Source organism: Ctenocephalides felis, unplaced genomic scaffold (genome assembly GCF_003426905.1).
Source record: "Ctenocephalides felis isolate EL2017-DRISC unplaced genomic scaffold, ASM342690v1 CF-g0.4_SCAFFOLD_01170, whole genome shotgun sequence".
NCBI lineage: Eukaryota > Metazoa > Arthropoda > Insecta > Siphonaptera > Pulicidae > Ctenocephalides > Ctenocephalides felis.
Genome location: NW_020537324.1, coordinates 60717502 through 60744251, shown reverse-complemented (window position 1 = coordinate 60744251; position 26750 = coordinate 60717502). Strand labels below are relative to the sequence as shown.

The 26750-nt window shown below is 29.1% G+C and overlaps 7 protein-coding genes across 8 annotated transcripts; 3 read left to right on the top strand and 4 right to left on the bottom strand.

Annotated features, from left to right (window-relative positions):
* The first annotated feature begins 687 nt into the window (after positions 1 to 687).
* Positions 688 to 3629, top strand: LOC113366271 (integral membrane protein 2B). The gene is made up of 5 exons (XM_026607852.1): positions 688 to 945; positions 1018 to 1254; positions 2762 to 2984; positions 3097 to 3348; positions 3418 to 3629. The coding sequence occupies exons 1-5, from the start codon at positions 871 to 873 to the stop codon at positions 3537 to 3539; spliced, it is 909 nt and encodes a 302-aa protein (XP_026463637.1). The 5' UTR covers positions 688 to 870; the 3' UTR covers positions 3540 to 3629.
* A 620-nt stretch (positions 3630 to 4249) lies between these two features.
* On the bottom strand, positions 4250 to 5199 carry LOC113366599 (U1 small nuclear ribonucleoprotein A). The gene is made up of 4 exons (XM_026608231.1): positions 4945 to 5199; positions 4728 to 4843; positions 4500 to 4649; positions 4250 to 4426 (listed from the first exon to the last, which is right to left on the bottom strand). Exons 1-4 carry the CDS (start codon positions 5179 to 5181, stop codon positions 4267 to 4269), a joined length of 663 nt encoding a protein of 220 aa, XP_026464016.1. The 5' UTR covers positions 5182 to 5199; the 3' UTR covers positions 4250 to 4266.
* A 342-nt stretch (positions 5200 to 5541) lies between these two features.
* On the top strand, positions 5542 to 26025 carry LOC113366207 (N-alpha-acetyltransferase 35, NatC auxiliary subunit). 2 transcript variants are annotated; one of them, XM_026607775.1, is made up of 12 exons: positions 5542 to 5562; positions 21230 to 21309; positions 21382 to 21527; positions 21594 to 21817; positions 22104 to 22447; positions 22514 to 22686; positions 22802 to 22972; positions 23057 to 23197; positions 23304 to 23482; positions 23570 to 23771; positions 25480 to 25797; positions 25861 to 26025. In XM_026607775.1, the coding sequence occupies exons 3-12, from the start codon at positions 21435 to 21437 to the stop codon at positions 25996 to 25998; spliced, it is 1983 nt and encodes a 660-aa protein (XP_026463560.1). In that variant the 5' UTR covers positions 5542 to 5562; positions 21230 to 21309; positions 21382 to 21434; the 3' UTR covers positions 25999 to 26025. The 2 variants fall into 2 exon arrangements, with proteins under 2 accessions (XP_026463560.1, XP_026463559.1); XM_026607774.1 differs by lacking the exon at positions 5542 to 5562 and adding an exon at positions 21078 to 21157.
* Positions 6695 to 11130, bottom strand: LOC113367470 (putative leucine-rich repeat-containing protein DDB_G0290503). The gene is made up of 13 exons (XM_026609077.1): positions 10728 to 11130; positions 10059 to 10483; positions 9710 to 9960; positions 9507 to 9633; positions 9413 to 9433; positions 9153 to 9322; positions 8979 to 9081; positions 8821 to 8879; positions 8575 to 8756; positions 8275 to 8507; positions 7901 to 8074; positions 7728 to 7837; positions 6695 to 7598 (listed from the first exon to the last, which is right to left on the bottom strand). Exons 1-13 carry the CDS (start codon positions 11128 to 11130, stop codon positions 6695 to 6697), a joined length of 3162 nt encoding a protein of 1053 aa, XP_026464862.1.
* LOC113367469 (zinc finger protein 664-like) lies at positions 11862 to 13482 on the top strand. The gene is made up of 2 exons (XM_026609076.1): positions 11862 to 11966; positions 12181 to 13482. The coding sequence occupies exons 1-2, from the start codon at positions 11862 to 11864 to the stop codon at positions 13480 to 13482; spliced, it is 1407 nt and encodes a 468-aa protein (XP_026464861.1).
* LOC113366209 (cysteine protease ATG4B) lies at positions 14468 to 17738 on the bottom strand. The gene is made up of 7 exons (XM_026607779.1): positions 17469 to 17738; positions 17211 to 17406; positions 15421 to 15567; positions 15282 to 15361; positions 15105 to 15208; positions 14810 to 15043; positions 14468 to 14702 (listed from the first exon to the last, which is right to left on the bottom strand). The coding sequence occupies exons 1-7, from the start codon at positions 17653 to 17655 to the stop codon at positions 14472 to 14474; spliced, it is 1179 nt and encodes a 392-aa protein (XP_026463564.1). The 5' UTR covers positions 17656 to 17738; the 3' UTR covers positions 14468 to 14471.
* LOC113366208 (nudC domain-containing protein 1) lies at positions 18670 to 20763 on the bottom strand. Its single transcript, XM_026607778.1, has 4 exons — positions 19715 to 20763; positions 19351 to 19603; positions 19074 to 19282; positions 18670 to 19004 (listed from the first exon to the last, which is right to left on the bottom strand). The coding sequence occupies exons 1-4, from the start codon at positions 20723 to 20725 to the stop codon at positions 18720 to 18722; spliced, it is 1758 nt and encodes a 585-aa protein (XP_026463563.1). The 5' UTR covers positions 20726 to 20763; the 3' UTR covers positions 18670 to 18719.
* Positions 26026 to 26750: the final 725 nt, after the last annotated feature.

Genomic DNA, 26750 nt, shown 5'->3' with positions numbered 1-26750 from the left:
AGATATTTGGCGGTCTAAAACGATCATTAAACATATGCATATCAAATTATTAGATATTTTGTAGGTGTTTTAACAATAAGAACACATTTTGTTACAATTTTTTTGGTTTCCGAACCAAGATTTTAACTTTTGAAGTTCACTTATACGGTTCAAACAAATTTTGAAATCTCAGAAAAAAAATTCAAAATTTTCAAAAATATACAAAGTTTTATACTTTAAATATGAATTTTAAATTTACAATTCAGTATAAAAATGTATACATTTCATATGCGTTATTGTAATTGTAAGAAATATATCCTCAGATGGATTTATTCAGCCGTTCTTCTTAAGTAAATAGTTTCAAGTGTTTGAGTGATAACTGTATATAATATGAACAAATAAATATGTAGTAATTATAATTATCTCTTTAATATTTTAAAATATCAATAAAACATTTTAATGTTTATTGAATTTTTTTTTTTTGCTCGAATATAATTGTGGTACGGAAAGTTCCAGCAATTTGCCTTAAAGCACGATTGATATAGATAAATAGTTTATACTGATTACTTAGGTTGCATGCTCATATATTGCACTAGTTGAACCGTATTATGCTTATTTATCTATGAGTTGAACTTCCTCACACTTTTAGAATATCTGGTTCTGGTTCCTCTCTCTATTATCTTTGATTTTTTAATGTTGCAAGCACTGTGGTGAGCGCTGCTTGACATATTTTTATTGATAAGCATTTGATAAAAGTCGACTGTCAAACTTACATCTCGGCGATATTCTATCGCATTGATTACTACAACGCAAAACAACTTTTTAAGGAATCCATGTTTGCAAACGAATAACTTTTTTTAACTGTAACACTACTAACCCGTCACCATCAAAATGACTATTCTAACAAAGGCTGTGGGGGATAAAAAAATAGACAAATCTGATTTACCATTGGTGACAGCAATCGATGTAAGTAATAATAAACACATACTTATCGTTATAAACTTTAAATCTCTATTATTTAAAAATGTTATTTTTTAGACTGGACATGATGACATGGTCAAAAATGATATTGAGTCTTCGATATCTAGCATTGAAGACAGACGTGTGAATAGGGCCAGAAGGGTTTCCACAGCCACTACTCTCTGTTTATTTTTGACTGCATTATTAGTTCTGAGCATTGGTGTTATTGGGGGTGTATATCTGTATAGTCAATATGCTAGAGCCCGCATGCACCGATTCCATGGCTGGTGCAACATTCCCTATGATGGAACTAAGGTCAGCAATAAAATATCCTTCTAAATCCGTTAAAACACCATTCAAACTCAACAATAACCATCAACGATTCATTTTGCTTACTTGTATATACATATGTTTTTTCCAAGCTATTACATATAACATGATTACATACACTGTTGTTAATAATCTCTGTAAATAATGTAATTGTGCTAATTAAATAGCATATACAATAATTATTTTTTATTTCAATAGTATACACTATTTTGAATAATAAGTTTTAACATAGATTGTGACCTTTGGACTTTGACCTTATTCTTAAATACATTGTTGCATTCATATTTTCGTAAAGAAATATTAAATATAATGATGTCTCAACTAAATAATAACAATAATGTATTACTAAATTGCAAATTTGTAAAAATGTACATTTTTTTAATTTGTTATTATTACTCTTAATAGATATAGCAAGAAAAGTATCGATTATCTTACAATGCAGGAAAACTTTTTATTTAAATGGTACATGTGCAATCTTGTAAACATGAGTTAATTTTACTGAATTTTATAATTATAAAACCCAAAGGGTTGTTTGTCAGGGGGTAACATCACTGTAACAGCCTAAAAAAACATGAATTTTGTCATTTTTCTGGGTGGAAGAGAAGATATTAAAAATATAATATTGCAGGAATTTATTTAGTGTATGTTTAAGAAAATAGAAAAATATTCAAAAATGATGGCACTACAGCCATTTTCATGGGGCGTTTATGATTTGATGTGATCTTCGGCACAAAGTGTTGCTGCTGCAAATTTGTATCTAAATAAAGATATTTATTGTAAATGTTTGTTGCTAGAAAATTACATGTGGAATTTCATATATATTTATTTTTGTTTGATAAAAATTTACAGTACATTACCTTTTAATCAGATGGTAGTTGTTGAATACAGTTTTCATATCATTAGAATTTTTTATTTTTTCGTGGGAATATATCTAGAAAAAAACAGTTATTATACGTGCTTATAAAAAGTGTTGCTACTGCAAATTTGAATCTCAAAAAAGACATTTATTGTATACGCTTGTTGCTAGAAAATTACATATAGTATTTTAAAAGTATTGATTTGTGTGTGATAAAACTTTACCGAACAGTTTTGATATTAACAGAATTCTTCACTTTTTTCTCTATAAAAGAAACACTTATTGTGTACATGCTTGTAACTATGTATTGAATTACATATTTATTTATTTACTTATTTATTGTAATAATATAGCCCACAAAATAGTTTCAAGAGGACCTAAAAATACAATTATTATGCATATAATATGAATAAATTACAATATATAGCATAATACATAATGCACTTAATAACACAAGATTACATAATACTGAATGTAACGTTATTTAATTACATAGAATGAGGTAAAGTAATATATAGCTGATATTTGTAATAGAGCACATAAATCCTTAGAAATGATATTAAGAAGCTGTAAAGAATTTTAATTCAAATAATGCACTACTTATAGAGAATATATTATAATTCCTTTACATTTTAGGCCACCATGTTTATTGGGGACAACTTAAATGATGCCATCCAAGAGCCTCGCTTAGCAAGCAGTGATATGTCTATGAATGCAATGGATATGGACATGGGAACATTCTTCAAAGAAGAGTTTGATATTGATATGGAGGAGGAAAATTATGAGAAAATTGATGTACCTGATTTTCGTGGAGGCAGACGTGGAAGATTCATCCATGATTTCAATGCCAACAAGACAGGTAATAAATCTAGTAACTTTGTAAAGTCTGTTTTGCAAAATAGTTATATTTATGTACTTAATATTGTAAAGGTAATGATGATCTAGTTTTTAAATATTTATTTATTTAACAGGCATTATTGATATGGATGGCCATCGTTGCTTTGTGATGCCTTTAAATCGTGATGCAGTTTTGCCTCCACGATCATTGTTTGATCTCATTCATAAAATGTGGGATGGTTACTATGAAGTCAATACTGATGTTGTAAGAGAGACCATGAGAGTTGTATTGCCTCCTTTGGATAATTTAGAGGAATTTGGTGCTTATATTTCAAAAGAATGCAAAGACTTGCCAACATATCAATTAGAAAAATTTGTAGGAGGAGGTAAGTAATATAAGTAACATATGTATAAACTTTAATTGTGCAAATGTTAATTGTGTATTAACTTTTCAGTGTTTAAACGCTCTATTGATTTGCATGAGAATGCCAAGTTTGCTCAATATGCAGGAAATGGAATCACTGAGTTAGACATCATGAATATTGAAGATGCTTGGGCTCATGAAATGTCTAAATAGGTGGTTATTTACTTAATATATTATATATATGTATGTAAAAGTGAACAATATTTTATGCTAAGTTATTATAACTATAATCATAGTTAAGTTACTGTTTTCATACGTTTATTTTTATATAAATTTCTAATCGTGATTATCATACTCACTTTAAGTTCTAAATTTACTTAAATTTGAATTGTTTAAATTATTATTTAAATCGTATTACATCACTACTGATTAGTATAGTTGGTAAATGTGAATTTGTACCATACAAAAAAAAAATGTATTGAAAATTATATCCTTACGTAGGAATGAATTGATATTAGACTAGCATTGATAGTTTTATAGCCGTAATAAATGTTTTACAAAAGTTTGAAAATAATCTGCATTTTAACAATAGTTAAGAATATAGATAACAAAATTGATAGAGATTTTGGAATACAAACAGCACAAATTAAGAGAGAAATACTTAAAAATAATTTTATATATCTTTTCATTCCTATCTTTTAATATTTATTAAGTGCATAGAGGTGTTTTACTAAAATGATTAAATTATAAAATTTGAAAGTTATTGCTGTTAAATCAATAAATATGCAATAAATATTTTATTTGTATATTCTAATCCAAATTTCAACTTCTCAGGTACATCATTACACATAATCAGGTACAATATCAGTGAAAACCATGAAAGCTTTTAGTGCAATGCTTTTATTACATGGTCAAAATATATAAAATACAAAAATTAACATTATTTTTTAGCAAATGATATTTTCATAGCATGGGATGGAGTAATTTTGAATCCTTGTAAAGCATCTCGAGCAGCACCACTCTGCAATTCAGTAGCAAACTCAACGAAGGCGATATCGTGACGATTGGGGACTAATCTGACTTCTTTGAAACCAGGGAACCTAAAAAGAAAGGTAATTTTTTGTTTGATAATTTGCCTGATAGTCTGAACTTGATAATATTTATTGTACTTACTGGTTGAACAACATGGATAACATCATTTCTGTTGTTTCATCTGGTAAGTTAGTAAGGAACAAAATTTGATTTGGTGGTTGTTCTGCATTAGGGTTGTTTGATGAATGGGATGTAGTGCCATCACTGTTAGAACTTTTGCTTTTCTTAGCCCTTAAACGAGAAAACAGAATTATGTTGGAACAAATCTGTTATAAACAAAGCATATGAAAAAATTTATAGTATACTTACTTTCTCTCTTCTGGTGGAATAACTGGCTTTGGTGGCTTGTGCTTTTTAGGACGTTCTTGGAATGTACCTTTCATCTTTGCTATAATATCACTGTCGGTTTTACAATACTGAATTCTCTGTAAACATTATATATAATTGAATATCATTGTATACATTTATTACTATTATAAACATATATATATATATATATATATATATATATATAAGTTACACTTACCATTGGCTTGTCATAAAATGGAAACCCTTGCATGCTTCGAAGTGCATTTGTAGAACTAGCAATTTCTTTAAATATAACGAAAGCTTGTCCTCTCATTTTTAGTGTACGCAGAGCTACAATATCTAATATTTGGCCAAATTGTGAGAAAATAGCATACAAAGATTTAATCAGTTCATCTTTCTTGACTTTTTCATTGAGGTTATTGATGTAAATCGTATTATTCGGCCTTATATCCATGGTTATTCGGGTTGGAGAAATTTATCCACGACACAGTTAATAACAAACTTTTTTTCTAGTAAATATACAGCCGGTGAAACGCTTTTTAAGACTCAAATTAATGAAACAAATATTTTGCTGTACTGCAAGCGTTTTTATTATTAGCGACTTTAGCATAGAGTGTTTGTACACGCCAAGAAGATCTTCGAATATGTATATCAGCGCCACTGATTCGTGGTGTTAGATTTTTAAACATTAAAACGAAGTACCATCTTTACTTCTTTATCTTATGCCTATGCTTAAGCACGTTATGGCTGTTGACAAATGACTTTTATTAAGTTAAGTTTTAAAATATGATTTGTGTGTGTAACAATTTATTTTGTGAACAAGATGCTATTTAAGGTAAAATAGTTTATATTTAATAAATATAATCATTGTATTAATTTTGTTGTTTGTTCAAAATTGTGCGTTGCAAAAATGTATTATATAAAACATTGTATATATACAAATACAATGCATTAGTCTTTTCAAAATTGTATCTATTAACATATTTGCATTGCTAACAAATATTAAGTCTTAAATTAATTATGTCATTGTCTTTACATATATATTTAAGCATGAACGACGAAAATTTACAATGTGTAAAAGTGACATTTTGCATTGAAGGAAAATGCCTAAGCTTCTCAATATGTGTAAATAATACATAAGATCGGCCTTCCAAAGTTAGTGGGGCATTCTTAGTGGGTCAAAAAAGAATTTTTCAAATTTTAACCCTCATTTTTGATAGGTCAATGCACGGGACATCAAAATTCATTTTAGAGGTATGGTTTAACAAAGTATATTTATTTTCATTCCCAGTATTCGTAAATCATATGTGCCAAAGCGATTTTTTTTTGACTCATATATTCAAGTTTTTCTTACACATTTTATTTTACTTCGTGCTATATTTTACGATATTCGTTTAGGCCATGAATTTGCTGTACAGAGTTTTATTAAAATAGTAAAAAAAAATCAAGAACAATTAATGACTATAAACGGTCCGGCTGATCTCTACCAAAAACCTCAGCACGATTCTGATATCTTTCAAACAGATTTTCAAATTTCAAAATTGGTTCACGATAAACATACGATAAATGCTGCAAATTTCTGCTAATTCTAGAGAATCGGTTTGACCGATGATCTTTCCGTAAAACTAATCAACGTGAGTTCTTATAGAGTTCCAATAAATGGCTTTTAAATTTTTAGAATTGGTATAACAATTCTCATTTTTGAGAAATTGTCAAATCAAAAGGCCGAATTTTGGCTTACATACTTATTACATACACATATAAACTTTTCCCAGTTTTGATGTCAAACGAGTCAGAATGACATGAATCAAGAAAACAAAATTAGCAAATCGGATTTTCTGTCCAAAAAATATTTTTTTTCTTCTGGAAGTTAATAATGAACATATATGATGAGATGCATTTATTATTCTTAATTAAAAAAAATCAAGTATAAATAGAGATTTATCAATTAATTGATCACAAATATATTAAGCACTTTTGTTGTCTTTATTCTCTTCTCCAGGTGATATATCTAGACGTTCTGGTTTCTGCATTTCATTAAAATTACTGTTGAAATATAGTTCCTCCAATTTTGCATCTGGCTGCACGTTTGTAGATGTCGATGCTCCTAAATTGATATCAGTGTTTTTAGCATTATTCGACAAATGCTTAATAAAATTCAAATTTGTGGTTTCTGGTCCAAATTCTCCCACAAGCCAATTATCTGATTCTAAATGCATCAAATCTCTAGTGCTGAATAAAGAACTTTTATCAAAGAAGCTTGTTGGACCAGATGTTTCAATGTTCAGTTTACTCATAAATTGAGGGTCAAGATCTGTAAAATTCTGATCGAGCGTTGGTTCAAAACTGTCCAAAATGTTGCCAAGGGTAAAATTAGTTGTCATGTTAAAATTATCAGGAAAACCTATATTTTGGAGATTGCTTTGGTTGCCAAGTGTGAAAGCTTCAACTTTCGGATTATTCAAGCTAGGAAACTGATCACTCTGCAAATTTAGGTCTAAACCGTGTTGCAGAATGTCGCTGTTGTTATCCAAACCTATTCGAAAATTAGTTGCGTTCTGTGAATTTTTAGTATTATTTCGCAACTGAAAATTGTTCTTTTCCCGTATGCTTTCTCCAATTTTGCACAAACTACATTGTTTGCTTTCTATTTTCTTCTTAATCATCATCAAATCTAATCGTACTTTCGATAAATGTTGTTTCTCCAATTCAATTTTTGATTCTTGTTCTCGAATCAAATTTACTTGATCCTCCACTGATCGAGTTTTGGCTAAGAAATCTTTTTCGGCTTGGCGAGCTGCTAGTATTATTTTTTCACTGGCTTTACGGTTATGGATTGCTGACTCCAATGCCATATTCAATTCAGATGCTCTGGGGAAAAAACAATAAAAAATTAATATTAGCAATCGTAAACAAATTCTCATTGTGAATCTATTGAAAATTTAATTTTTGAATTTTTGATTATTTGTAGTTTTTTATACAATTTTTTTACTAACAAACCTCAATTGTAAATTCCGTTCATGCTCATAAAGTTCTTGAGCCTTCATTTGCAAATGGCGTTGTTTTTCTAAATATTTAGATTTTTCTCGTTGAGCTATATTTGCAGCATCCTGAAAATAAGACAATACAAATTAATGACCAATTTCTGAATTTTTGGAATCTGGGTAATATACATTTGCAGCATTGATGGCAGCATCAATCTCGGCTCGGTTGTTCCTAGGATCATTGATGTTTTGCAATTTAGCCAATGTTTCAATTCGCATCTTTTCCGATTGTATATTTTTTCGTTCCTCATTTATTCTGCTCATGGCACGTTCTTGTTCCTGCACGAATTCTTTCTTCATAGCCTGTAAGAAGGAAAAATATTACAACCAGGTCCATAACTGCCCAAAACAGTACGCATCAGCAGAACAATGGTTCTAATTTAACTTTGGAACTGTCATGGTAAAAGATTTTCTATTTATGGTTTTTAAAGCAAATCTCAGTAAATAATTACTGAAATAGCAGAAAGAACTTTTTTAGTAGAAAAAAATAATTCTATCCGCACCTCCAATTTTTGCATATCGCGTTCGCATTTATCGTCTAATGCTCGTCTGTCACGCTCAATATCTCTCTCTTTAAGCTCTAAAATATGTTCTTTTGTTCTTAAGGATTCCTTTTCTTCTGCAAGAGTGCGATTGCTTTCAAGAAGCCGATTTTCCAAATTTTTTACAATTTCCACCATACGGCTGCGCTCAACCTCATACTTGTTCTGAAGATCCATCAGATTTTCTTGCATTGCTTAAATAATAAAGGTTAAAGCATACTGATTGAAGAAGCAAAAACGATTTTAAATGTGTTAAGTTACATTTAATTTCAGCTTCCTTATTTTTAAGTAAAATTTCCCGTTGAGCATTTGTTTGTTCCCAAGATTTATTAAGTTGCGTTAAATCTTCACAACTTTTTTCTAATAAATTGGTCGCATCTTTCAGCTTAAATGCATGGGTACTACTTTCACGTACAAGTGTATCTTCAGACTGCTTTGCTTCCCTTAAAATTCAAATAATAGTAATAAATATACTATTTTTAGATATTTTTTTAAAACCAAATATACCTTATATTGTCTATTATTTGTTGATGTTCATGTTTCATATTATCCAAATCTTTTTGATGCTTCTCTGACAATCTATCTACATCTCTTTGATATTCTTCTTCCAATGATTTCAATTTGTTATTATATTTTTTACTCATTTCTAAATTATCATCAAGTAACATTTTTACTTTTGATTCATAAAATTCTGTTAAATTTTTGTTCTCGGAAAGAAGTCGTTTTTCAACATCAGAACGGGACTGTTCTATTGTGGAAAGTTGTCGTCTGAAAAAGATAACCAAAGTTAAAAATGAAAGATAGAATGATTGTAAAGTGAGGAAATCTTTAATATATACTTATAGGATTCCTCTAAATAATCTATTTCAATATTGTGTTTTTCTTTAATCGCATCCAAAGTATCTTTCAAATACATTTTTTCAGTTTCCATTTTTAACTTTTCTTGTTCAAGAATCATCTCGGCTCTTAAATTCTCCTTGATTTCCTTCTCTGATTTATTTTGACTGGTCTGATCATTGTCAGTTTTTAATACTGGTTCAATAGTTCTATCAAGAACAGAATTTTGAATTGATAACGGAATTGGTGCAGTTGGTAAAACACTTGGTTGTGCCATTAATACCTTGAAAAGAAAATATTTTATTTATAAAATATATTGATAAAAATTGATATTTAAAAAAATAAACTTCTAATACTTCAAGATGTGAGTTGATTTTGTCTTGTTGTATACGCAAATTATTTTCGAGCTCAATTTGGCGTTGCATTTGCTTTTCTAGTAAGTTTTGGAAATGTGATTCTTGTCGCATCAGGACTTCTTGCTGACTGTAAAGTGAAAGACAAAAATATAAAAAAATACTTTAATATATATCAATTTGATAAAATAAAATAAAATATTTACCGTTTTTGTAGAAAGTTCATATGTTCTTCTTGTCCTCTAAGTTTTGCTGCCATAAGTATTTGGCTTTCCTGTTGTTTTAGAGCATTCATTGCTATTATTTGCTGACTGTGAAGATTCATAGAATTTTCATAAAATTTATTTACTACAGTACTCTCATCGTTAGTTTGCAAATGTTCAACTCTTTCTGGTTCTTGTTGCTCTCGCTCTTTACTAGTATCTTGTATTGGCGCAGTAGATTTTTCTAAATCAGTCTGTGGATTTAATAAAAATATTACCAGAATATTTTAAACAACTGCTAAATAGTGGGAGATGTACTTTTATATATCGATGACCATTATACAATTCCTACCTTTTCATTAGATTTTTTCGTAGCAGTCTTATTAGCAGTGGAACCACCTAGCCAAGAAGGTAGTTCGGGTTCATTTGGCACTTGTTTAACCGTCTTTTCTTGGTTAATTCCCAACCAATCCTGGTCTGTGGATTTTTTATTATCACTTGGTTTTGATTCAGTCGTTTTGTTCTCCTTTTTGGGGATTTCTTCATCATCATCTAGCACTGGTTTCCTGGCAAAAAGTCCCAGTGGATCCAGTACATTTTTTGAACTTCTTCTTCTCCTACTTGGATTTCTTTCCATAATATTTTTTTCGTTTGATATAGTATCGTTTTTTACTGTTGGGGCATATCCTCCAAAAGCAATGGACGAACCAGTAGCAGGCTTGGCTTCAGGTTTATCAAAATCATTTTCCTTTGAATTCTGCTTTGATAATGATTTACCTGTGAATAGAAATATAAATGGCGAAACGAAATTCTAGTTGGTAGTTACTAGTTACTAAATCGATAAAGTGTAATCATAACAAAACATGTACAATATTGAAAGAAGTCATTTTGTCACTGATAGGAAAAATGCACTACTTGTGATCGCGTTAACTATGGTGAATGTTTGATGAGAATAAATCTAAAAACTGAACACATCATTTAATAGTTATTAGTTTTTAAGGTGTAGAATAATTTCTAATACCTAATAAATCGTCTAAAATTGAATCATTATCAAATATGTCTTGTTTATTATGAATTTTACTGGTATCTTCTAAGCTTTTATTTGTACTGGCAAAATCAAGCCAAGATGCCTTCTTATTGGAACCAACTATAGGAGAAGGTGATTCCAAATCTCTATTACTTCCTTGAATTTCAATCTTTTTCTCTTGGGTTTCTTGACCCAATCGACTTGGCACAACAGTTTGATTCTTTGTTTCAGCAATTCCAAATAAATCTGATATTATTTTGGATCTATCCTTGGCTTTTTCTACTAATTTATCACTATCTTTTCTTTTAAATTTCTCATCAAAAAAATCATTTGCACTATCATCGCTCAATAAATCACCTAATGGATCGTCCAAGTCGAAATCGAAATTTTTAGTCATGATTATAATTGAATTGAATAATTCATTCTTTAAAGTATTGAACTATATTTCAAATGTGATTTTATTTAATAAATAATAACTTGACTTTATTATTATAAATAAATAAACATGGTCTGTATGACCTAGGCTGTATGACTTTTCATAAATAAACGTTGATTACTAATATCCTAAATAATTTCGGAATTTGTTTTTGAAATGTATCTGTTTACACTTCGCGTTACTATAGAAATCATTCAAGTGAAATTAAACATTTTAGTTTTTAGTCATGTGATGAATGCATTCATGATAATATATGTAATATCATGATAATATATGTATGATTCTTTTAAGAAATTCAATGTATGATTCTTTTAAGAATCTAGTTTATATATCTAATATAAAATAAGTCTAATTATATTTATATATAATTTTCATTTATAATTATTTCTACGTTTCAGGGATGTGGGATGTACCCTGTAACTTGTTAGTCTTCTTCAATTTTAGACATATTTTATATAATATATAAAATACATTATGGAAAATACTTTTTTAATTGTTCTAACTATTTTCGTCAGTTACAGTTAGGTAAATTTCAAATTTGGCGCTATCGATCGCTTATCACGAACTTCATTTATGTTTAGCTTATTGATTTCTTGTTGTCAAAACATAATCTTCGGACATCAGTTAAAAAATAATACATTCTATGAACTAACATAACCTTAGGTATAAGTAAATATAAAATATAATTTAAAATGAGTTCTACATGCCGAACTTGTGGTGAACAAAAGGATTTAATTAATATATTTGATACTGGAAGCACGATAGCTGACAAGTTAATGAGTATTGCAAATATTCAGGTAAGAATTTGATGTTTAATTTAATATTAATTCATTATGCTTATAAAACTTATTGGTTGAGCGAATTGGTTTAAAATTATGATTTTATTGTTATTTATTTTTTATATTGCGTTATTACGTTATTTATTAAGTGAATGTGAATATTTAAGACAAATTGTTGCTCAATAAATTCTCTAAATCAAAAATTCTTAAAAAGTGAATAATAATTCTCCAGGTGCTGGAAAATGATTTTCTTTCTCAAAAAATTTGCAAAGACTGTATATCAGATCTTGAAAAATCTTATAAATTCAAACTTCAATGTGAAGAGTTTGATAAAAAATATAGGAATCAATTTGAATTGATATGTGTTAATGTAAACTCTGACTTGTCTGTGAAGGAAGAAATTTTAGAAGTCCTAATATCTCCAAATACAACAGATTCACTAGTAGAAACAAACATAGAAAAAGATGAACCTAAAAAGAAATATACCAAAAGATCTACGTTTACTAAAAGAAAAGTTAAGAAAGACCCAAATAATTCAGATAATTTAACATGTGATAGGTGTAATATAACTTTTACCACTTTGGCAGAATATGAAAAACATAAGCGAACACATAGAAAACGTTTTCCTTGCAAAGTTTGTCAGAAGACTTTCAATTCAACTGCCCATTTACGACTGCATGATCAGGTTCACAAGCAAGTAAATGAACTAGAATTATTCAAATGTGATTTATGCTCAAAATCTTATGTCAGCCACACAAATTTAAGACGACATAAGTTATCCCATAAAACAATATCGCCACATCTCTGCAAATTTTGTGGTAAACGCTTCACAACAGCTTATGTATTAAGAGAACATGAAAAATATCATATCGAAGGAACAACAAAAATTATTAAATGCAAAATATGTGATGAGAAGTTTAAGTCAAGATTGCAGATGATAAAGCATTTAGAAGTGTCTCATAATGATTTTACCTTATCAAAGACTGTAGCATGTGAATACTGTGGCCGTAGTTTTATTAATGAACGAACTTTGAAATGGCATTTGAAAAAACATTTGAGTGAAAATAATGAATTTGATAGATCAAAAAATGTTGGGCACATTTGTTGTTATTGTGGTAAGTCTTTTAGGTACATTGGACCTTACACCATACATCTACGAACACACACCGGTGAAAAGCCTTATGTTTGTCCAATTTGCAGCATGTCTTTTAATAGTACTTCGAGTTTAAATTCTCATACAAAAATCCATACGGGAGAACGACCTTACGCTTGTGAATTATGTGATAAAAGATTTTTTAAACCAAGCAATCTGAAAAATCATATGAAAGTTCACACTGGCCTGAAACCTTATAATTGTACATACTGCAATAAGTCATTTTCAGAAAATTGTACATTAAAAATTCATATCAGAACGCATACAGGTGAACGACCATTTGTTTGTAATGTTTGTGATATGGCATATATAGACGGCAAAAGTTTGAAAAAACACACCTTAAAATATGGGGGAAATTGTTTAGAGATCAAAAATAAATAAAATCAAACTTGGTTTTAATTTTGTGTTTTATTTAAATAACTAGAAAATTCATGTATGTTATGAGGTAATAGGATCTTAACATTAGTGACTGTGGCACAAATGCCAGAGAAAAATTAATTTGCTCTTATATTTAATAATAATAAAATTCTCCAGGAACCAACTGTTACGAATAAATAAATTAACTTGTTTTTAAATGATGAATATATTATGTTGGAATATTAACTTTATAAAATATTCCCAAGTTTCCTTCAAATTGTAGAATATACAGATAAAAGCAATAATACACAAAACCACATAAGAGTATGTGAATGAAAATTATATTTAATAAGAACTGTAGTCGGTATAAAAAAATAAGATTCACTATTAAATAATAAAGAAGCTTAAATAATTTAATATATACATATAATAAAAATATAGAAATATAATGTCAATTAATTCATCAGTTTAATCATTTCCATACCTAATTTTTAATAAAATTTACAAGCTTGAAAAGGGTACTAAAGGTAACTGAATTTTTTGTTTGAATTCTGGGCTTCAGTGAGTATTTTTTGAATTGATTGTTTTGCCTTTTTGCAAAAGTACAAATTTTTCATAATAAAATGGGATGGATATTTCATCAGAATTTATCTACAGCAATTAGCTGCAAAAAAAACATTTCAGATGCATTATATATATTCGGATTTGTATTGTTGAATTTTGATCATTTACTTAATAGATGATTGGTATTTTATTTTTAAAGGCCATTTTACTTAAACATTATTTATTGTGTATGTGCATCATTGGCAAAATGATTAAATTGCTGTAAAATAAATACTTGATGCACATATTAGTAAGGAATAGTAATAATTGGAAACTAAATTTCAAAAAATATATTGCGGTATATTCCTCTGATCAATCAAAATAAATTCATTATTATAGTTTGCTTCTTATATATAAATATATATATATATGCAAGATTAAATTTTCTTAAAACTAATCAAATACAAAGCTTATCCTAGCAATTCGAATTCATCTTCTGAATCTAAATTCCTACTAACTTTAATGAAACTATTAATATTTTCATGATCGTTTCCACTTTCTAAAGATTTATTAGATTCTACCCATTCCTCTGGTTTATTATCGCATATTTCAAACAAAGATTGTTGTCCGTATTCTCTGACATCATTTTGAATGTCCTTGCATAAGGAATCAAAATCTGTTTGATTTGTACATAAAAAACACTGAAAAAAAAGAATAGCAAATTAAAAAAAAACTATTGACTCTATTATATGGAAATATAAAACATTTGTGCAAAATGAGGAATTGGTGATTCTTTCATTCTTCTTACCACAGCAACTGAAGGATCCATGTTCAATATTGGCATTCTTGATGCATATTTACAGTGGTACGAATTATCCATTTCTTGTTGTTCTTCTGTTAACTTATTCTCAATACTTCCTGATTTCTGAGTTGTATGAGGATCTAGATATAGTATATCATCTCCAACATATCCAAATAAATATAATGCTTGGTTTGTTTTTCCTCCAATAATACCAAGAGATTGTGGCAACGATAAACAAGTCTAAAAGTTGTAAATCAAATATCAAGGATAAAGTGATTCTAAATTTGGCTTATTGTGTTACCTTCAGATTATCCACATATATTGGATTTACTGTATTTAAACCTAGTCGCAATGGTATAATTAAAAATAAAGGCTTCCAAGATGCTTCTGAACTGCATAGATCCACTAATTTAAATATGCATACACAATTATTCAAGAGAACATACACATTAAATATTCAGGTATAATTTCAACTCACATATATCATTTTTAACTACCATATTATCAAGAGCTACGTGTATTACTAAATCACTCCAAGCGTCATATATAAGCAGTTTTCTGCAAGAAAAATAATTCTTTAAGCTTGTAAATATTTTTTGACCATGTTTTGTACATACTTCAATACTTGTGCTACTGTGTTAGGGCCAAACCATTCTCCAACTTCTTTACCCTCAGATGCGCCCATTAAAGCGATTTGGTGAATAGAAAAAGGTGCTTGTCTTTTTTCTTCAAAACGTGTTACTATTTGCAGATAAGTGGGATCTCTATAAATTGACTTTACGTAATGAGTTGTTCTTGATTACAGCCAATATATATATATATATATATATATATATATATATATATATATATATAATTGTTGTTTTATATATTATTCAGAATATATTCCAAAATGTATATATATATATATATATATATATATATATTCAATTTGAGTTTAAAAGTCGGGCATTACATCAATCTAAATAGTATGAGAATTTTTAGAAATTTATTTAAAATCCATACGTTTCGGCTAGCATCTTAGACTTCATTCAGTGGCAATCAATTTAAATATAAAAATTAAAACTAAATAAACATGTAAAAAATTTCATGGAAAAACAATAATAATAATGATAATAACACTTACAATTTAGTATCCTAATATAACAGGTGAAAACATTATTACTCCATGATATGATTATGTGCACAGTGGTAATATATATATTTTTTAACATTACAAATGGTAAAACACACAAATAAACATAAATAACTCTTAATAAGTTGAAGAAACTATGTATTGACTATTCGGAGTCTAAGATAGAAATGCTGCGTTTTTTCTCAAAGCAGTTCTTAACATGTGTTCAAATTTTATGAGAAATTTAAAAAGCGATGGGATCTTGTCATTTTTTAAGAAATTTTTAACGCTATTTAGGAACCACGTGTTTGTTTCGTTCAGGGCCGTGTTGTCGAATCGTTTGTTTATGACCCGCAGCGAAATTCTTTTAATTACGTGCTCTTCAAAATGTAAAATTTTTGGGTTGAAAAAATCCATGTTATGATTTAGATTATTTAGATGCACGGTTAACATGGTTTTGAATTGTTTAGGATTTTTTGAGTTATTTTTATGTTGATGAAGGCGCTTACTCAGGTTTTGGCTAGTTTCTCCCATATAAAAAAGTTCACAAGTAAAGTAATTAATCTTATAAACTAAGTTCCTGACGTGGTCAGAATTAAATTTAGATTTAACCCTTGTGTAAAAATGGAACTAAGGGTTGTATCGCAATTACATACCAACAAAATACATACAAATCTTTTTCATACGGTAGGCAAATGACACCAGTTTATGACTCAAGATCTATACGGTTTTTATGGTCGATGAGGTCGTTTTGTTTGTTGAAAAGGTAGTTGCGTATGTTATTTATTACTGAGTTAATTATGTTTGAAGAGTAAGAGTTATTTTTTAGTGTGCTTATTACCAGGTCAGTGCTAGCCGAAACGTATGGATTTTAGATAAATCTCTAAAAACTCTCGTACTATTTTTTTTTAGGTAACGCCCGACTTTTAAACTCATATTAAATGTATCAACATCAATTTAAGACTATTCATATATATATATATATATATATATATATATATATATATATATATTTTGTATGATTCTGAGTTTGATGTTGACATATGTATTAACAAAGTCTAATAATCGGGCATAACATCAATAAAAAAATTTTTTTTTTTATTGATGTTATGCCCGATTATTAGACTTTGTTAATATATATATATATATATATATATATATATATATTAATTTAAGACTATTCATATATATATATATATATATATATATATTTGTAAATTTTTTTTTCTCAGCCCAATATATATATATATATATATATATATATATGGATAATGTTTTTAAATATTTATTAACTTTGTTTCTGGTGTCCAATACCAATCTCTTCCTAAATGTAAATTGATAAGCGCTTGTGCCAGTACCATTTGCCCACACCTAAGCATGCATCCCCAGCCTTTGTCCGTTGTCAAACCTGGTTCCCCTATGGGAACAAATCCTCTGCGATAAGTACACCAAATTATTGACTGTACTTCTCTTCTTATTAGCTCCAATTCTACAATTATATTATTTATATATAAGTGAATCTTTTGGTGTTTTTTGTGTCTTTGATAATACCATCTTTTGCACTGAATTTCTTTCCTAAAATCCATACAGGCTCGTTAGTATCAGGAATGTCTTTGGGCTCTTGATTATCGAAATCGTGGGTTAAATAAGTTTCAACAAATCCTTCCATGTTGACATATATTGTAAGAATAATCTTTACAAAAACATTCCAAAATACTTTTATTAACCTAGTAAACATTAAAATTATTCAATTCATGAACGAGCATGAATTTGCATTTTTTCTTAGTTGTTATTATAAATATAGAACTTTTTATGCTTAAAATAAACATCACAAAAACAATTTAATGACATATGTCTCATTATGACAAGCAATAAAAATATTGGTTAGCTGCCATCTATTTTCGAAATGCTTAAATAATGATGCAAGCAAACCAGGCTGCCATCTTTAAACAAAACGGCAACATTATTATTATATTATCTAGTAGCAACATAATCGTTTTTTTAATGAAAAATATATAAAATCACCCTGAACAGAATTTTAGTAATCATTTTTATTGGAAGAATAAAATTTAAAAATGTTTTTTTTAATTTCCTTACATTAGTTATATTTGTTTGTGAGCTCATGCTTGATATGGACGTGCAGCTTGATATTGTATGAAAATATGCAATGTTGCTGCTTTACCTCAGAAATGTCCCCTTAGCATCTTGCTTCAATATTTTTAACATAATTAGCAATATAATCACTTTATATAGCGCTCCTCTAATAGAAACAAACTCATATTCACAAACTCAAGGCTTTTTGAACAGTTGCACATCATTTGCTATTAAGTTGCAACATAATAATAGTCCTAGTTATTAGGAACTGAACATTTTATATGGATGTAATTTACAAGTTCTTCTCTTTATTATGTAATAATATTATTTAAAGTTTCACTGGTATGAAATATGGTTTCAAATCCAATATAGAAACAACTTTGCTAATGCACTTATAAGTGATAAATTGATTCCTTAGTATATAAGATTTATTGGAAGAATAAGATCAATTATTTTTACTTAATGAATATTCTCCTTATGAATCAATCATTGTTCTCACATTTGTTTTAAATCAAAGAAACTAGATAAATTTTTAATTTTTTTTTTTTTTTGTTACAAGTTATTTTTGTTAATCAAGACTAAATTTTTAATAAATTTATATAATATATTTTTTCAATTTATACATTTATCTTAATAGTAAATAATGTTCTGTTAATAATTCAATCAATTCATTATTTAAATAATTATCAAAAGAAAAAGAACCTAAAGTTATGGCTCCATTTCAAAATTCAGTTGTAATGCAATAATATAATTAACGGTTAAAACCAGAATTATATCATTTTCTGTTTGAAGACCTATAATATCACCTGCATCATCTAAAGTTATGACCTTTTGTGTACCGACTTTCATTTTTTGTTTGGATTTGCGATTCTGTAATTGATAACTTCTACTATCATCACCCCAATAAATAAAAATGTGTCGATTTCCATTGCATATAACACTGTAGTTGAAATCCGGAGAACAACTCACAAATTTTTTATCTTGCTTAGAAGCCTAGAATTTTTAAATAAAACATGGTTGTCTACTATTACACAAATATAATATCTTAAACTAATTATTTACTTGAACATATCCAAATGCAGGTAAAGTTGCAATATGCTTAGGGGGCCAATTATGATCTGACTTTGGCATTTCCCAAACTAAACCGTCTACATCATGCCTCAATGTTAAAAATGGCGGAGTATTGCATTCAGAAGAATATTTAAACAGAGGTCCACACGAACCAATATGAACATGATGGGTTGCCAAATTTTCCTCTGGGCATAGTCTTTCTAAAATATAATAAATATTGTATTATTATAATACATCAAACTCATTAACAATATTTTGCATGTTTTACCTAGTGACCAATCTTTGATGTCATAATCTGCATCAAAATCACAATCATCAATTTCATCCTGTATTGGAGCAGAAGACATTGCTGACATCTCATTTTGATCTTCCGAACATAAATGTTTTAATTTCTCGTGAATTTCTGAGACTTTTATTGGGTTTGGTATTTCTTTATATACTTTTTCTCCTTCTTTTGTAAGATTTTGCCATGGTTTTGATATCAATTTATATAACACTATTTCTAAGATATTTGCATCTACCTATGATATAGTAATTGATAAATCAGTGAAGATCGAAAGACATATATATTTATTTAAGAAGATTATATATGATCAATTTGAAAATATTATATTTATAACAGAAATTCTTACCATAGACCATGTTGTCAGACCGACATCTACTTTTTCTAAAAGTTCTAATAAGGTTTCAGATTGTTCTCCTGTTTTATAAACTATTTTTAAAGAATCAGTTGTAGTTGCCACACTCAGTAACTTTTTATCTACAAATTCTTTAAACGTAACTAATATTGTTACTTCTTCCTCAGATTGGTGCCAGTTTATAAAATCATCAAAACTTATTTCTTTTTCTGATTTATTTAATTGCATTTGCTTAATTTGTTCTTCTGATAATTTAAACTTGTATTTGTGATCACTCGCAATGTATACAGCCCTACATGTGCTTTCTAATGCACAATATTGTAATGTGCCCTTGCCTAGTAACTCTTTATATTTTGTTAATGACCAAGTTAGTTCAGAATCTTGTTTAATTATAATCCAATCAATTCTATTTTCAAAAGATTTCTCATTTTTTTCTATATGCTGAAGCAAACAATGTACATTTTTCTGTCCATTACTTTCTTCTAAATGAGCATCTAATATAATAAATCCATTATTATTTTCTACAACTGATTGAGAAAATATGATTTTCCATGAGTTTAAATTTGTTCGTTCTAGTGTATCAATGAGATATATATTTTTTGAACCTGTACTTACAACAACATATTGCTCTGAAATAAATTTCATCGATGAATTATAGATTTTATCCAGGTCTTCTGATTGTGGCAGTTGGAACTGAGCATTGTCCCCAACAAAAAATCTTTGTGTTTCACGATTGAACACAAATTTATTAATAATATTGCTCGTATCTATGATGTAGGTAATATATGGTTCAAATGGATCTTTGAAGAGATGATTATGCAAACTGTATAAAGTAGCATGTAATAAAGAATATTGGTCAACATTAGGTGCAATTACATTGGGTTGTATAGGCTGCAGTTTATGTTTAATTACAGGAACAGTTTCTAACGATAATTTATAACCTTCAAAATTTTTAGTAAGCAACTTAAGATCAGGACGAAGTTCTGTGATATTAGGCGGCATCATATATTAATAGTATTAATAATTTTAGTTTCAATCGCTATATCGCTGATAGTCTTTAAATCAACTTATTGTTAACTTGAAATATTGTTTACGAATGCAAAATGCGCTTTTGAGGCAACTGACAAATACCACCTGAAGTTAAATGCAACACGTCAAATGTCAGATCATATATGATTCAGTTGGCAGAACTGTTGCATATTTTTTAAGCATAATCCTAAAATGTTCGAAAAATGTCAAGATTTTGTAAATAATATATAAATATCATAGAATTTGTAACGTTAACTATGATATAAATATGACAGTATATTCTGAAAAAAATATATCAATAACTATATATTAATATAACTAAACTTAGCAAACTTAACCAAATTTATTATAAATCTTCACTTGGTACATTTATTATTAGTTAACAATGGATTTGACAGATACTAAAAGGTACAAGATATGCAGATAAATAAGACTTAATTAGAAGACTTATCATTATCATTGGTATACTTTTTATTTTAGTTTGAATACATCTCCTATCACCCAAAATATTCTATACAATTGGGTTGACATCACGGATAACTTCTTTGCCAATGTGAAAGGTACATATTTTTTATTTTATCAGGCTGAGGCATAAAACAGATTTGTTTACATTTTAATTTTTTGAAATTTAGAACTACAACTTGGTGAGTTACTCCACGATGAGTTCTTTGGTCTATTGGATGCAATGTCAGCGATTGAGATGATGGATCCTAAAATGGATGCAGGAATGTTGTGCAACAGAGGGCAACAACCATGCACTTTTCAATCTGGCATAGAGGTAATTCAAAATTAATAAGATTGATTAATAATTATATGTAACTAATCTTATAATCCACTTATTTAGTCTGGCCAGCTAAAACTACAAGGTTTATTAGTCAATGAAACGATTGGTATAATGGACCATTGTTTATGTTGCTTAGTGTCATGGTTAGAAGGCCATTCATTAGCCCAAACTTTATTCACATGTTTGTATATGCACAGACCCCATGAAATTCAGGATAAGCATTTAAAAGCATTCTGCATAACTTTATACAAGGTTCTCGAATTGATTAAAGATTTTGTGAACAGGTTAGTACTTTAAAATTTTGTACCTTCAAAAAGTTTCTGAACTCTCAACAGCCAACCTCTTTGATACTCTTAGTTTTATTTAAAATTTTGTTCTATTTAAACAAACATTAATTGGCAATAATCTGTTTTAAATTACTGTATGCATGATAATGGTGTAATGATTATAAAATGCCTTTAAGTACATTAACTTGAATAGTTTTACTTAATTTTTATAATTTTTAATCATCCTATCAATATGTTTAATGAAATTTATAAATGTACTATAAGTAAATTTATCTGCTTATAGAGCCAATGTGTGCGAAGAGGAAGATTTTCAACCGATGTCTTATGGATATAAGTTGCATCCAGAAATTCCAGAGCAAAAAGTTATGATTTTATTGAAGGAAAGTGAGGAGGACTTATTAAAAATAGTTAGAACTTCAACTGAAGCTGAAAGCACTTGGGCTCTTCATGCTAGAATGAAATTTATAAGATTATTATATCAATCATTATTATCTTTATCAAAATTTGGGCAAAGTCAAACAAATTCAGGAAATTTAACTGATACACAGCGTATTCTAGGTAGTTGTTTAGAAGTTGTTCCAATACTTGTTAGAACATCCAGTTTTGCTCCTGTTGTAAAGGATGGAGGTACAGTGGTTAACATTTGTTCAGTCCTTGTTTATAATTAACTACATATTTTATTATTATTTTTAGAAGATCCTATCGGGTTTTCACCTCTTGTAAACCAAAGACTTTTGCCTCCAACTTTTCCTCGTTATACGAGAATACCAAATGCAGAAACAGCTTTTGGATATTTAGAAGGTTTGCTGAAAAGACTTAGATCTGCTTGCAGAGTTACTGCATGTACTGGATTTCATAATGCACTGGTTAGAAAAATAATATACCTTTTACTTATTTCTAAAAGCAAAGATTCAATTGTTAATTTTAAAGATATTGAATTTTTCATGCATTCACGCTGTATCTGTTTTTGTGTTTTTGCAGGACTTCTTTTTAGAGTTTAGCCATAAGGCAGGTCCTTGTTTGCTTTCTCGTTGTGTTCTGCAGACTTTATATATACCGACAAGCTTGCCGGAGTCTTTAAAAGAAGCAGCTAGACAATTCATTGCTCCACCATCTCTAATGCCAAGATCACCTATATTAAGTAATCATGAGGTATTGTAACCAAAAGCATTTACTCTCAGTATATTTAATTTGATTGACAGATTATAAGAGAAATATTTACAAAAATATTTGCAGGCTAAGGAATGCATAGAATCATTTTTTAATTATTGCGCACGACCGTTTGCAAATCTCCTGCAATTATGTGGACACAATAGAGCTCGTCAAAGAGATAAACTAGCTAGATTGATAAAAGAATTTTCTTCTATTCATGATGAGGTATTATGAACTAAATTATATAAACTATAAAGATATTTATTTGTATTTGAACAAATGAAAAATCAATATTTGTAACTGAAATAATGTTTATTAATTATATTTTAAGGCTGAACGTGTCGATGCTTTTTTACATCCTTTGACTATTCATCATGACGTAGGTAAAACACATTTAGCATGTTTAGCTACTTGGATATTATATCACTGTTTTAGGGTCATAGCTATGTATCTCCTGTCAGGATTGGAACTCGAATTATATAGTGTACATGAATATCATTACATATTCTGGTAAGTATAAAGCATACTTTATTAATAAAAAAGTTTTGGGTATTTTATCTAAATTTTATTAACATTTATAATAACTTTTTACTATAGGTATCTTTATGAATTTTTATATGGATGGCTGGTGTCTGCTTTGAGTCGAGCTGACAATTACTTGAGTGAACAATTATCAGCAGAAGCATTACGAGCTGCCAAAGGTAGTCGCAAAAAGCCAAGAAAAAAGAAAACTAGATCTTATGGAAGGGAAATTATAATGTATCAAGCTATGCAAAATATGTGTGGAGGATATTATAAGGTAATAATAATTGAATACTGACTAAGATGCTAACTTAATTATTATTATTACTGAGAAAATCCAATTTGCCAATTTTGTTTTCTCAACGTTCTGAATTGAACAAGGCCAAATTTGAAAAAAGTAAGTGTGTATGTATGGCGGCGTGCGTATGTGAGTCGATTTTAAAAATTTAAAAGCAATATTTGTAATTCGAAAGGACTTACGCTAATTAGTTTTGCGTAACGACCGGCCGAGCCGTTTCCTAATCTAATATTCTTCGTTCACGTTTTGACTCACAATTCTGAATCGATTTTAAGAATTCCAAAACTGTTTTGTAGATATTGTTTGATTATCGTGTTGATTAGTTTTCGGTAAACATCGGCTCGGCCATTTCGTCGTAATTACCTGTTGGCGATTTTGTTTTGCACGATTTTTATGAAACATTTTTTAACTATAGAGATCATAGGCTTACAGAATCTACTAAAATATTACAGCCTTACGACAAATAGTTTTATTTTATGTATAATTAATAATCATTGATTAATTTTAAACATTCATCAGTTTTAAAAAATGAGAGCATTTTTATCTAAAGTTGCTGAAAATTAGACCTTTCATCGTCGTTTTCTCAAAAAGAGCTGAATCGATTTTGAAAATTTAAGACATTCGATGAAACTTGACAAGCATTCGCGATAGCTAGTTTTCTATACGATCGGCTGAGCCGTTTCTTCAGAATAAGCAGAGAATTGTAAAATATTGTCTACCTTTTAGCCAAAAATCTTTTTTTTTATTGACTTTTTGTTGACTTTGTATACACGTACATTAGTCATATACATTTTATAAGTTAACGGCTTATCGGTTCGACGATCGGCTGAGCCGTTTACTTTTAAATTGCAGAAAAGTGAAAAAAAAATTGTCTACGTTTTATCACGCAATTCTGAATCGATTTTGAAAATTCAATAACCATTCGAAAGATATTTGTTGTCAATCGACCTGATTAGTTTTTGGTAAAGGTCGGTCGGGCCGGTTACTCGTAATAAAGTATTAAAAAAAAATTTTTCGACGACTTTTATGAATTTTTTTTATGGTAGATACCATAGTCTTATATGTCATACTAAAATATTACGGCCCTACGATAAGTCGTTTAATTTTAAAAATTCGTCAAAGTTTGTAAAAATTACTATCGTTTTTTGGCGTTTGTCAAAATTAGAAATTTCATCGACGTTTGCTCAAAAACGTCTACATTTAAGCTCATACTACCGAATCGATTTTAAAAAATCAAAAACTGTTCGAAAGATATTAGTTGGGAATGATACTGATTAGTTTTAGGTGAAAATCTATCAAGTCGTTTTTCGTAATTAACTGTTGAAAAAAAATTTAAGCCGATTTTTATGGAACTTTTTTTGGCGTATATCATGGTCTTATAGAACTTACTGAAATATTACGGCCTTACGACAAGTAGTTTAATTTTAAAAAATCATCAGATGTCAATCATCAGAATCAATCATCAAAAGTTCGAGAAAATGAGTAGTTTTTTTGGGGTTTGTTAAAATTAAAATTAGACGATTTACTTGGTATATCTATAGACAGAGTACTTGGTCTTATAAACATACTAAACCATTGAAGTCCTACGGAAACTGGTTCAATTATAAAAATCATTGATTTGTGAAAATTCGGGAAGTTCATGTAACTGTAAAATACCAATACCAACTAGTTTATGTCACTTTTTCAGGCATTATTAGGGCTGCAAGTCGAAGGACGATTGCCTACACCAAAATCTCCGTTCGATAGTGAACGCGTTCGTTACGAGCACCGTATGGCTCCTTTGGCCCTGCTTGGAACACCACCACCTGTGCACTACGCAGAATTTCGTGAGATGAGATCACAGCAACTGGCTGCAGCAGCTGCTAGAAGATCATTTAACGCAGCTGCAAGCGGAAACGCTGCTTGCGAAGTAGCAGACCAAGCATCTGAATTGTATGCAAGTGCGGTAAAACATTTTCATCAAGCGAGGTCACTTTTGGAAACGATCACGACACCCGATAATGAGGTTTGTAATAATTGATAAGTAATTTGTATAATAAATACTAATACAAAAAATTATTTTCCTCAGGTCACAGACATACTAAAAGTTGCCAAAACGAATTTCATCGTAGTAAAACTGCTCGCAGATGGTCACAAAAGGGACAAAAATCCACCGGAATTTGATTTTTCGATGCACCGCCATTTACCAATTATAAAGTTAATTTGAGTGTTCTGTTACATGTTTTATAGAAATTTTATGTGTAGAGATGTACAGAAATATACTGTTTCTGTCCAATAACGGTATTGAAGAAATTTATTGTATCGATTGGTGATTGGTAAGTAAACAAGCTCAAGTTCATTTTTTTATATACGTTGGTGAGTATGTCAATATATGGTCTTTTCTTGTATGAAACTTGTTATCAAATGGGGTTTCACGGTTGTTCTTTATGCTTATGCAGTTATAGAATTTATTAAAATTCTCCTTCGATAATTCAGGTTATTGGGTTATAATTTAACCCTTGTAGCTGTGGACTGTATTAAACACTGATTTATTTGTATATTATGTATTTGTTGCAGTTCTAATTACAATCACTGATTTGTTACTAAGTTTTAATGAAAAAAGATATATTTTATTGGTTATTTACACGTTGTTAAGTGGACTTTACTTCTAGAAGTGAACCATTAGTTCAATTAAAAACACTCCGCTACCCCCTCTACCAGGGGTAGCAACCATTCCGTGTAAAGCTTAATGCCTTGAAGTTTGTCACCTTCATGGCCAATATAATAAAACGAAAAGACGTCCGAACAACGGTGTTAGCACAATTTGTATGTTCTAAACATACAGGTTTTCAATCATCTTCTCGTATATTTATAAGTACAGTAGAATCTCATTTATCCGGACCTCAGTTATACGGATTCGTGATTTTCCGGACCAGTTTAATATAAGAAAATATATGTGATTGTGTACATACATAAGAA

Bases quoted from the DNA above. Each gene is read 5' to 3' on its own strand.
- LOC113366209 (XM_026607779.1), bottom strand. From the start codon at position 17,655: ATGTTTACTAGGTTAATAAAAGTATTTTGGAATGTTTTTGTAAAGATT. The intron at 15,568-17,210 runs GTTAATAAATAT...GTCAATTTATAG, and splicing joins TATTGGACACCAGAAACAAA to AGATCCCACTTATCTGCAAA. The intron at 15,209-15,281 runs GTGAGTTGAAAT...TATTTAAATTAG, and splicing joins GGTAGTTAAAAATGATATAT to TGGATCTATGCAGTTCAGAA.
- LOC113366599 (XM_026608231.1), bottom strand. From the start codon at position 5,181: ATGGATATAAGGCCGAATAATACGATTTACATCAATAACCTCAATGAA. The intron at 4,650-4,727 runs GTAAGTATACTA...TTCTCGTTTAAG, and splicing joins ATTCCACCAGAAGAGAGAAA to GGCTAAGAAAAGCAAAAGTT. The intron at 4,427-4,499 runs GTAAGTACAATA...CTTTCTTTTTAG, and splicing joins TTATCCATGTTGTTCAACCA to GTTCCCTGGTTTCAAAGAAG.
- LOC113367469 (XM_026609076.1), top strand. From the start codon at position 11,862: ATGAGTTCTACATGCCGAACTTGTGGTGAACAAAAGGATTTAATTAAT. The intron at 11,967-12,180 runs GTAAGAATTTGA...ATAATTCTCCAG, and splicing joins TGAGTATTGCAAATATTCAG to GTGCTGGAAAATGATTTTCT.
- LOC113367470 (XM_026609077.1), bottom strand. From the start codon at position 11,130: ATGACTAAAAATTTCGATTTCGACTTGGACGATCCATTAGGTGATTTA. The intron at 8,075-8,274 runs GTGCGGATAGAA...TCCTTCTTACAG, and splicing joins GCGATATGCAAAAATTGGAG to GCTATGAAGAAAGAATTCGT. The intron at 7,838-7,900 runs GTATATTACCCA...TCTTATTTTCAG, and splicing joins CTGCCATCAATGCTGCAAAT to GATGCTGCAAATATAGCTCA.
- LOC113366208 (XM_026607778.1), bottom strand. From the start codon at position 20,725: ATGATGCCGCCTAATATCACAGAACTTCGTCCTGATCTTAAGTTGCTT. The intron at 19,283-19,350 runs GTAAAACATGCA...ATTATATTTTAG, and splicing joins CATCAAAGATTGGTCACTAG to AAAGACTATGCCCAGAGGAA. The intron at 19,005-19,073 runs GTAAATAATTAG...TAAAAATTCTAG, and splicing joins CTGCATTTGGATATGTTCAA to GCTTCTAAGCAAGATAAAAA.
- LOC113366271 (XM_026607852.1), top strand. From the start codon at position 871: ATGACTATTCTAACAAAGGCTGTGGGGGATAAAAAAATAGACAAATCT. The intron at 2,985-3,096 runs GTAATAAATCTA...TTTATTTAACAG, and splicing joins TTTCAATGCCAACAAGACAG to GCATTATTGATATGGATGGC. The intron at 3,349-3,417 runs GTAAGTAATATA...TTAACTTTTCAG, and splicing joins AGAAAAATTTGTAGGAGGAG to TGTTTAAACGCTCTATTGAT.
- LOC113366207 (XM_026607774.1), top strand. From the start codon at position 21,135: ATGGATTTGACAGATACTAAAAG. The intron at 21,818-22,103 runs GTTAGTACTTTA...ATCTGCTTATAG, and splicing joins ATTAAAGATTTTGTGAACAG to AGCCAATGTGTGCGAAGAGG. The intron at 22,687-22,801 runs GTTAGAAAAATA...GTGTTTTTGCAG, and splicing joins CTGGATTTCATAATGCACTG to GACTTCTTTTTAGAGTTTAG.